At 33.1% G+C, this 11,128-nt stretch overlaps 1 protein-coding gene across 2 annotated transcripts; it reads left to right on the top strand.

Moving 5' to 3' along the window:
* Positions 1–2,688: 2,688 nt before the first annotated feature.
* On the top strand, positions 2,689–9,063 carry LOC123196407 (E3 ubiquitin protein ligase DRIP2-like). Of its 2 annotated transcripts, XM_044610424.1 has the most exons (9): positions 2,689–2,884; positions 2,991–3,019; positions 3,112–3,267; positions 3,921–4,020; positions 4,726–5,059; positions 5,189–5,634; positions 5,726–5,776; positions 7,962–8,034; positions 8,704–9,063. In XM_044610424.1, exons 2-9 carry the CDS (start codon positions 3,007–3,009, stop codon positions 8,881–8,883), a joined length of 1,353 nt encoding a protein of 450 aa, XP_044466359.1. In that variant the 5' UTR covers positions 2,689–2,884; positions 2,991–3,006; the 3' UTR covers positions 8,884–9,063. The 2 variants fall into 2 exon arrangements, with proteins under 2 accessions (XP_044466359.1, XP_044466360.1); XM_044610425.1 differs by lacking the exon at positions 2,991–3,019.
* Positions 9,064–11,128: the final 2,065 nt, after the last annotated feature.

An 11,128-nucleotide genomic window follows, 5' to 3' on the forward strand; every position in this document is an offset into this window, starting at 1 on the left:
AGGCCGGGCTTAAGGCTTTAATATTAGACCCATGGGGCTGGCCCGACACTGTTTATAAAATAAAATTTTTTTTTTCTTGCTTCTACTGCCTTGCGGTAAAAGCAGAAATCTGCTTCTGCCTAGCAGATTGACCTCTGCTTAATTTTTTTTAATTAATTAATTTTTTAAATAAATCTATTCTATTTTCCTTCATTTTCACTTTTATTTACAAATATTTTAATCTCTCAATCTCAATTATTTCATTATATTTTCAATCTTATTTTCTCTCATTAACTCTCTTTCGAAAAATATTTGAATTCCTAAATAATAATTCTTTATATTTATAATTTCATTTTTATTTTAATTTTATTATTACAAAATATTATAAAATATTTGAATTCGCAAATAGTAATTCTTTATCTTTGAAGAATTCAGAGATTTAGATATAGAAGATGAGTAGATAAATGTTATATAGTAGATATATTTTATTTATGTTTTGTAATTTATACAGTATGTAAATTAATTTATTTGTACTATGATATCAGTGTATAATATTTTTTATCATGTAACCACAGTATTCCTCCGCCACAAGTGAGAGATTATAAATAAAATATTTGAAGTACTGTCCTTGGTTTTAATAATTGAAAAATAATTTGTGTTTAAAAATTTTAATTAAATTTTTTTTTTAAATATTGATTAAATGGGTTGGGCCGCCCTAGCCCAATTAAGAGCGGTTATTATATGGGTCAGGCCTTGGGCCTTTATATTTCAATGAGTCGGCCCGACCCAACCCAACCCAAAGGCCCATTACTGTTTGGGCCTCGGACTCGGCCCATTAACCCAATGGGCCAAGCCTGAGTCAGCCCAGCCCGATCCATTGACATCTCTAGGTATAAGTTATCATTACACATCACAAATTTATATCTTCTTCGCTTTATATGGGTCATTTGTCCTTACAAGCCACTAAATATTCCTTAATTGCATATCCCTTGAGGACATTATTATGAATCTTATAGTTTTAAATATTTGTATATGCCCCGCCTGAATTCGAGAAATAGTAACAATTATTATGTTTCTTCATTATTATGTCAATATTCAGTTAATATTTGGAAAGGTATTCTGATTTTTAAAGTAAAAAATCAATTCTAATTACTAAATTATACAAATATTAATTAAAATTGAAGAGATAAATCTTAATAGGCCTTGACGAAATTGACCAAAACTTCATCTTTGTGTCTATGTTTATGTCAAAGAGAAGAGAAGAGTTTGTTGAGAAGGAAGAAGGCAAACATAGAAAGTGAAACCCTACTGTTTTCCAAATTGAGATGGAACTTGGAAGAGGGGGGAAGTATCTCAAAAGAACCAATCAGATTTCTTTTGCCAAAGGATGCCAAGTTAAGTAATTACTCTAATCTTGCAACCTTTGGATTCCTTCAAATAGAAGAAATTACTAAGCAAGACCACTTTCTCACATTGGGCATCTTTATTCATATAACCCTATTAGGTAACCTTTAACCGAATTTACACCTGTCATTGGTGTGATAAAACACCTTACCAAATTCAGTAGTGGTAAAGAATTTAGGGATATTAAATATACCTTAAAAAGGCTTCTAATTAGAACTGAATTTGAATCGAGTTTATTCGAATTTAAGTTCGAATTTAGTTTAAATGAGTTCAAAACGAGTTAAACTCAAACAAACTTGATCCTGAAATTTCAACAATTTTGAACTTGAGCTCAAGTTCAAATTTTAGAGTGTTTAGCTTGTCAAACTCGTAATCTAAAAATTTAGATACAAAACGATGTTATTTTAATCAATATGTATTAAAACGATATCGTTTTAATAACAAGTTAGTTAAAAGCTCGAGTTCAAATCGAATTCAAGTTTGACTCTTTTAAAACGAGTTAAGCTCAAGCTTTTTTTAAGTGAGTTTGACGAGCTCAAGCTCAATTCTATATAAATCGAGCTGAGTTCAAGCTCAGAAAAGCTCAAGCTCAATTCAACTTGAATCTAATCCTAATTACAATTATTAACTATTGAGCAATGTTACGGATATTTATTTTTAGTATATAAATAAGTATACATTTAATATATATTATTATGTAATTTAATATTAATTTATTTTTAATTAAATCATCAAATTACTTAATAACGTATATCAAATATATATTCATTTATATATTTAAAATGGATTGAAATAATTTTATTATTAATTATTTGCCTTTGTAAGATGAAAGTATAAAAATACTATACCGATCCAAATTTTTTAAATATATGCATAACCCATAATTATTTTTTATGTCATATTAAAACTTAGGGGAATTTCGTTGACCTGAAGTCTTTCAAATCAGAACTTTGATCAAACTTGGGGAAAAATTAAAAAAAAAGACAAAAGTTTGATAATGTTACTACTATTACTAAGTACACCCACTCAGCAGCTTATCACGCGCTTGTACCTGCATTACAAATTAATACTGATCCCCGCAAACGTCGCAGATACGCCATCTGGTGATCACCTTAACAGGAAGCGCATCCACGGCGCATTATATCTCCCAACACTGTTTTCCTGTTGAACTTGTCTTTAATTGTTATTGCCATTTTCTAATTCTATTTTATATATATATATATATATATATATATATATATATATATATATATATATATATATATATATATATATATTATTTATTTATTTATTATATGGCAGGCACGCATATATAAAAACAAACAAACTCTCTTGCTTGCTTCATGCTTTTCTATTTCGACGAACCAAACTTCTCTATCTCGATTCAGATCCTCTCTTTAACTCTCTCTTGTCGTCAATTCTCAGCAATCTTATCTTATTGATATTCCAAACTTCTTTGTTTTTGTCTCCTCCTAGCGGATCATCACCACTTAATCATCAGGTCTCTCCCTTCATGTCAATCTTCTTCATGGAAAATATATATTTGTAGCTGTAATTTTATTGTTATAATTTATTTCTTCGTTTTTCTCTTCTGGGTATCTCGTCAGTTTTGTTGCGAGTTTGATGCGTTGGGCTGGTGGGTGTGTTGTAATGTGAACGTAAATCTTGTGAGTGGCGAGCTTCATGTGTGTAATTTTTGTAACGTGGGGAATTTTGATCAACATGCAGGGAGTGGTGTGGCCACGTGTGTTGTTGAGTTGAGAGAAATGGCGAACAATCTGGTGGTGAAAGTGAAGCGAGAAACGATTGCAGCATGCATGACTTGTCCTTTGTGTAATAAACTCCTCAGAGATGCCACCACCATCACCGAGTGCCTTCATTCTTGTAAGTCTCTTTCGAAAATTGCTTTTCTTCAATTTGTTTTTGTTTCTAATACTATTTCATTTCTGATTATAATTTTCTGCTGTTGAATTCTCTAATTTTTCTTCGTTTTGTTTGTTTTCTTCTTGTTTTGCATCTTCTACGATCTGGGTTCTGCTTCTTTTGAGTTTCTTCTAATCTGGGTTTCGTTTTATCTGTTTGTCTTTTGATAGTAAATTCGAATGCTGGTTGACACTGAAACAATCTCACCTTTGGGGCAAAGCGTCCAAGAATTTGAGAGTTTTCTTATTATTACTCATGACTTTGTGATTTTGTATATATGGCTCACGATGATTCTGCCCATAATTGCTTAATTTTTTGGTCAAGGATGCAGCTATTGCAAGCTTTGAGCTTTAATTAAACGAGTCATGACTGCGGTCAAACTTTCGTTAGTTTAGATCTTGTTTGTTTGAGTCAAGCAATGATTACGGGTGAATTATATTAACTCTCCAGTCTGCGTTTCATGTCACATAATTTTGACATTTTTTTTTTTTTTGTCTTTTGTACGTTTATCTGCTGTTTATTTGACATGCATAGATTTTTTTTCTTGGTTCTCTTTAAGCCATTGAATCAATTGAAATTTTCTGAAAGATTTAATTTTTGGAATTCTTTCGCAGTTTGCAGAAAGTGCATAAATAAAAAATTCGCGGATGAGGAGTTGGAAAACTGTCCAGTATGTGATATCCCTCTGGGTGCTGTACCTTCGGAAAAATTGAGGCAAGATCCTTCTGCTAACTTAATAGGTTTCTTTTTGGATTTCTCTCACACAATGCACATTTTTCATGTCATTAAGTTGTTTCATGTATAGCATGAATTTCTGCTGACTCTCGAAAGGAAATTGCTTCCCTTCAATTTGCTCAGCTGTTATGAGCAATGTGATTGGTGTTACTTTACTAATGTCTTGATGTCGAGTGTTGAGTTTTAGCGCAGTCATTGTCCTGTTGGGATGGTGGCAGAGAACTATTTTAATGTGTGTGTCAATATAATGATGTTCTTTGCGTTATTGAATTGCGAATAAAATTATACATACAAACAAATTGTGCAAACTGAAATAGCAGCTTGTGATTGTTTGTTTTTTCTCTTATTTTAAAATTATTTAATTAGATATTACTATATTAGGTTGTATAAATAAGTTTATATAATTTGTTTTCATATGTAGTATTACTTATTGGATTGCATCGGTTTCAATTTGTTTCAGGATGTGCCTTGTGTGCTTGTGATGCATGTTGCCATAAACTGCATCTTATTCTTGCCTTCTAGAAATGCTTGTATTTATATAGCTTTCAATTGCAACAATAATAGTGTTCATTCAGTACACACACCCTCAATTGTGCAGACTAAGCCCTCAATTAGTCAAGCTATCGTTTTTACCTTTTGACAAATCCTTGTGTATTGATGCACATCCATTGATGTCTTAAACAGGCAAGACCATAGTTTGCAAGATGTGAGGGCCAAGATATTTCCTCTCAAAAGAAGAAAGGTGAGGGCGCCTGAAGCTGTGCCCTCGGTTTCGTTACCAGTCAGAAGAAAGGAAAGGTCACTCTCATCCTTGGTTGTCAGTGCACCCAGAGTATCAGCACAGACTACTATGACCAGGAGAAGAACAAATGCTGCTGCAAGAAAGGCTGCTGCTTTGCGGGGTTCAAGTATTTCAATGGAGAAACCTCTTAAGAAGGAGGAAGACTGTATGGAGGATCATCGAGATGGGTCAAGCTCACCCAAAACTCCTTATAAGCAATCTCAGAATGGAAGACAGGTGAAGAGCACAATATGATTTAGTTGTGTTTTCATTGACTAAGTCTTATATTCTGCAATACGGTTCTCTACTTGCATGGTTTTCTTCAACTTAAGGTATGTTTCATGCTTACCAATTTTTCTGGTTCAGAGTTCTTCCTCTGCTCACCCTGGTGAATCCATACCGAAAAAAGAAATGGAGAATGATGCTGGAAAATGTGATGCAAAATCGGATCTCTGGAAACCTTTAAACTTTTTGGTGGAAGTTGCAAGTAGAAGCAGGTCATTCAAGTCTAATTCACAAGGATCAGATGCTAAGTTAGAACCTGCAAATGTTCATGACAATGAAATTCAAGGGCATAAAGCCAAAACTAAGGAAGACAAATTGAAATCAAAAGTTGAGGACAAAACACATAGCAATGATCCTACCCCTTCAGAAACAGGAAATCCGAAAAAGTTGCGAAGAATCCGTCGAAAAACAGCAGCTGCTTTTGGGGACTCAAATATTTCACCCCAATCTGTGTTGGAAGCCAATGGTGCAAAGTATGAGAGAAGAAGTGGTCCAATTTGGTTCTCCCTAGTTGCTTCTAAAGTCCAGTGAGGATCAATTTAGCCTTAAAACTAGAATTTATAGTCAATATATCTTTGGCATCTTTTCACATTACTGACTTCATTTTAATCCTTTCAGGGAAGGAGGCCTACCCTTGCCACAGATTCCAGCCAGTTACTTGAGAATAAAGTGAGTTTTTTAAAACTTTGTTGCATGCTTATAGGTACCATGTGTTATGCTTGCTGATGGAATTCATTCTTAACGGTTGAAGTTCCTGCTCTTTATTTTCAATTTTAGGAAAATTTCTTTTAATTAAAAGGAAAAGCATGAGTTGGATGTAATTTTTCCATTGACATATACTTTTTATGTTCTGAAAATTCTTGAATTTCATCATGTTTTGCCAAGTGAATTCTTACCCTTTCTAAACATAAAATTTGATGTACATCATACATGGAAAGGTATTAATTTCAACCCTTAAGGGGCGTTTGGTTTGGGTAATGTTTTATTATCAAAATAGAAAAATTACTTTGAAGATAGATTACTTAGAAGATTACTGGGTATAAATGATTACTATGTTTGATAAAATTTGGTAGGTATAAATAATTATTGTGTTTGGCTAAAGGTAATAAAAGATTACTAGTAAATTATTTTACTTAAATGTCCTTGAATATAATTATTTTTAAATATTTTTTATATTATTTGTCATATTAATTAAAAATAAATTTATTTTTATCTCAAAAAATTAATAAATAATAATATAATTATAATAAAATCAAAATTACCTTGGTAATCTATAAATATCTACGGTAAAGGTGATAATCAGATTACCACCTATATTATCTGTCACATCAGTATTGGTAATAGAAGATTACTGTAATTTTTTATTGTTGATAAACCAAACAAGGGAATAAAAGATCGATTATCAAGATAATCTTTGATAACTTGAACCAAACGCTTAACTTTTTATTATCAGGATTGTGACTAAGCAAAGTATAACTATATTTAAACAGGTAAAAATCAACAACCAAAGGCTAAGATTGGTTTTTTTTTTTTTTTTTTTGAGCATTAAAATTATTGCTATGTGCATCTACATTGTCAAAATTCAGATATCATGGAGGAAAGGAGTGACTTAGAGGTTACCTGCAAAATTGGAGCTGGATTGATGGGTTAACAGAGTGTTTTTGGAGTATTTTATGATCAACACATACAAATTTTAAAAAGCAGAACTTAATTTGATATGATTGGTGGTATTTGATTGGCCATTAGCGCTGCAAAAAATATGAATAATTATTAGCATGTTAGTAAATGCATGTGGATGGAATCTACAGCCAATTAGACCATGTCAATGATATTTTTTAGATTAGAGCCGTTGGAACAAGGAGAAGGCTCAATGTTTTTGAGATAAAAGAACTAATGCAATCACTTTCCTGCCTTGTCTCTTTAGTTCACAATGAGACAAGTTTGGCTGGGATGAGGTGAGTTGAAACTTGACATTTAGTCTTTAAAGGTAGCCTGCAATCAACCATGCCATCAACCTGACTCATATTCAATTGTTCTTTACAAACTGGATCATTCCATAAGTACATAGCCATTACAAGTAGGACTATTGATGAGCTTATCTTATGAATCCTATCAAGATATCAGGTGTGTGTCCTGCCTTAGTGCTTGAACTCCATACTTCCCATCCAAGTTCAATGAGAAAGCTTTCTTGATAGCACTTGATGCAAGGCCACATTTTTTTAGGTAGTTATATAGAAAGTAGAAGTGCTTATTTGGAATCACAATGGTTTGATGGTTAGCAATTGCTTTCTAAGATACTTCTAAAGTAATGACCAACTGGAGATGATAATCTTGTAGCAGTTTTTCAGATTCTGATCACAAAACCTGTTTGATGAGTGTGGTTTCTCTGGAGTCACATACCAGGTGTTGATCATTTTAATTTCATTGTCAAAAGATGTTTACTATGCTAGTCTGCTGTATTTTGAGACAGTTCAGTGCATGTCTTGTATGGATGTAACCATCCGAAATCTATAACCCCAACATTTTCCCTCATCTTACGTAAAGCCCCTTAATTGACTTCAGTAGTCTTTCAATCATTTTTCTCAAGCCTTTTAATTTAAGTCCTCATGCAGTGGATTATATCATTTGTGTATGCATGAGTCCTGCACTGAAGTTGCTTTTCAGGTTGGCCATATTAGATGGCAACCATGCTTGCAACAAGATTTGAGTCAAAGCTACTCAAAATATGGCACTGTAACTTAATTATATTAGAACGAACTGTGGTCGTAAGATTGTTTTTGTTTCAAGTAGAAAGAATTCTTTGATTTCAGGAAATATTCATGTACCATTTTCTTTTTTATATTTTCTGTGGCAGGGATGGAAAAGTACCTGTTTCTTTTATCCAGAAGTACTTGATGAAGAAACTAGATCTCACTAATGAATCTGAGGTGAGTGTGAATCTATCCGTGAATTCCGGTAAATCTGTCATAGAAAATTGAAATGATTCCAGCATTTCCCTTGAGCCTGCACGTCCAATATAACATGATCTCAGATAGCTATGTCTTGAAAGTGGTCTTTATTGTCAAAGGTTCAATCCTCCATATGTTTTCATTAAAACTAAATCATTTTCGAGGGAGGCAAGTTGAACTAGCCTTCAATTTTTCATTATATGTCGAAGTTCAAAATCTTACATTTTTCAATATAGTTTGAAATGCTTTTCAGTATAAACCTATTACTTTGATTAACCCTTTTTCAGTATGACTAAAGATTACATGGGCATCCACTCCTGTTGTGTGTGGATAAAAAGACATTGCAGCAAAATCCAGATTCTAAAACAATCATGAGTAACACTGTGGTTGTCTTTGAAACAAGCAAACATGATTGAATTCTTCTATTGCATCTTAAATACTGCCTGGTGCAAGACGTTCTCACAATCTTCTTGTGCTTTCTGAAATCACTGAAAACGAAAAGTACTGCTAAATTTTGTAGTATGTAGTTGTATCAAGGAGCAGTATAAAATTCAGTTAAACATTTTGCTTCACTTGGTTTTTGCGGATGAATAACAGAGACATCAAGGCAAAATGTTTCAAGTGCAACTTACTTTGATATTTTTGCAGGTTGAGATAAAATGCATGGGAGAATCAGTGATCCCCACTTTGGAACTGTATAATTTAGTTGATCTGTGGTTGCAAACAGCATCAACACCAGAAAAAGTAGCAGCAAAGATTGGTTCCTCTGCCAAAGATTTTGTTATGGTACTCACATATTCTCGAAAGGTCCACAGTAGCTTCGACTGAGGCTTACCTTCATTCTGGCTAATACATCTCTATACTCTCAATACTATTATTTGTATCTAGTAACAGGAGCGCATGTATATCACCAGAATTTGTTCCTTTACAATTATTTTTTTGCAGTCACCATGTTACAAACTGCAACAATGAACATATGATCAACTCCAGATGAGCCTTCTGTTTTCATGGATTGCCAGTTTGGTATTGCAGTGATTTTAAACACTAGTAATATGATAAACTCGGATTTTCGGCTGCATATGTTCCCACTTTGAGGTGGGTGGTTTACAGGTAAATGATAAAAGAGTTAACATGATTAAACTCTGATTTCGAGACAAAAATATTTATCCCAATTAGGCTGAGATGGCATTCATGATAGAGATTTGACAAAATCATTTAGTTTTATATACTCTAGGCATGAAGTTTGAAAAAATCTTAACTAATTCATCCACTCCAACTAATTGTGAGGAAAACCACTCTATAACTTCTGGAACAATTAAAAAAAATTCCAAACTTAACACCAAGAAACAATGGGAGAGAACGAAGGAATTGAAAAAAGACAGAACATCTCTCTACTCTGCAAAAAATTTTAATGTAATATAATGGTCCAAATAAATTGAAAAGTTTCTCACAAAATCTCTTGTTTATGAAAACACTAAAAAGTTAAGAAGTGACCAACCATCTTCTTTCGTAACCATCCCTCTCAACGATATGGGCCTAATGAAGGACGAATTTATTTCCTTTACAGTTTCCTTACACAACCCTTTCCCTCCCTGCCTCCAGCAGGCAAACAATGGCATGAGAGTTGATTGTTCATCAAATACGATGGAACCCATGTCATTTTGGCCAAATCTACTTGCACATTAGATAATTAAATCAATTGTCCAGATAAAAGCGAAAGTTGATGAAGACAGCTAAAGAGCTTGTCCATCAATTGATTCAATCAAGAGACACATTCCCACATCAAATAACACTGAACCCCAAGAAAATTGTGGAATTGAAAATGCCGTTATTACATGTAAGTTCACTAATAAGCAAAGAGACGTGAAGCATATGACAGACCCATTTGCTAGAATTCAGCCATGCTGATAACAGATTCATAAGAAAGGAATGAATCTAGTTAATTGTTGTACATAAAAAAACAATCAGAATTCCAGCTGCAAGAAAATTCAGATACATAAGTGCCAAATAATCTATAATTATTAATGAGAAATTTCTCGCAGTTATGCTGTAATTGTCTACTTTTCCCAGTAGAAGTTTATGTACATCCTATAAGAATATCCAGTACATGCTCAATGGCTTACTTAGATTTAAAGTATGTGAAGTATATTTGTGTAATCAAACATAAAATAAGGTATAGTTAAACTATATTCTACGTATATATCAGCTTTAGAAGTTAAATCCTTCAAAAAGTAGGTTTAAAGTATGTAAAGGATATTTCTCACAGTCTAGGAATGAACAAACTCTTAAAACTAGATTAGCAGATACAAAAACGTGGTATTACTGAGAAAAGAAGAAAGTAATCAGCTTTCAGGAACTTAGTTGCTAACCTTCATTACAGCCTAAAATTCTAAAAAGCTTATGTTATAAACAAGTTCTAGGATGGGAACCCCCAATTACACGCAAAATAAAGTATGATACTACCAAGAATGAATTATAGAAAGGATCCACAGGTATATATCAGCTTTAGATGTTAAGTCTTACAAAAAGGACTTTAAGGGCACTGGCCATTGCATTTAACTTTGGCACCAATAATTCTTTCTTTTAAGTTTACACTTTTTTACTTTAGCAAAAGCAATGCATACCTTGTCTTAAAATTCTTTCCCAATCCCCATTGCCATGCTTAGAAAATTATTAGTTTGATACATCCCACTAAGAGAAGATGTCTGCTCCTTCGGAAGAAAACCAACCGAATCGAACAGATCAAACCCCGAATACAATGACCACCTTCACAAAGTCAAAAAATTAATCTTGAAATGTCTCTAGTGGGGATTTGAACTCATTCCCTCTTATATATGGAACTCCCTCCACTGTCACTCAAGCAACTCCTTGGAGGTAAGAAGATGTATTCTTAGGCTCACTCCACATGAAATTTTAAACAAATGAGATTCCGATCATTGGGACAATCCTATTATCCAACTTATAGAGGGGTATCTAGCCTAAACAGCAATAGCCATAAACCACAAGAGGACAAGGTTTAGTAACAACATAGTTTAAACTTTAAAGTCAGAAGAAGAAAAAAAAAAAACTTAAA

Source organism: Mangifera indica, chromosome 14, assembly GCF_011075055.1.
Source record: "Mangifera indica cultivar Alphonso chromosome 14, CATAS_Mindica_2.1, whole genome shotgun sequence".
NCBI classification, from domain to species: Eukaryota; Viridiplantae; Streptophyta; class Magnoliopsida; order Sapindales; family Anacardiaceae; genus Mangifera; species Mangifera indica.

Excerpts from the sequence above, each read along its gene's own strand:
- LOC123196407 (XM_044610424.1), top strand. Across the intron at positions 3,268-3,920 it reads CACCGAGTGCCTTCATTCTT|TTTGCAGAAAGTGCATAAAT; the intron begins GTAAGTCTCTTT and ends ATTCTTTCGCAG. Across the intron at positions 8,035-8,703 it reads ATCTCACTAATGAATCTGAG|GTTGAGATAAAATGCATGGG; the intron begins GTGAGTGTGAAT and ends ATATTTTTGCAG.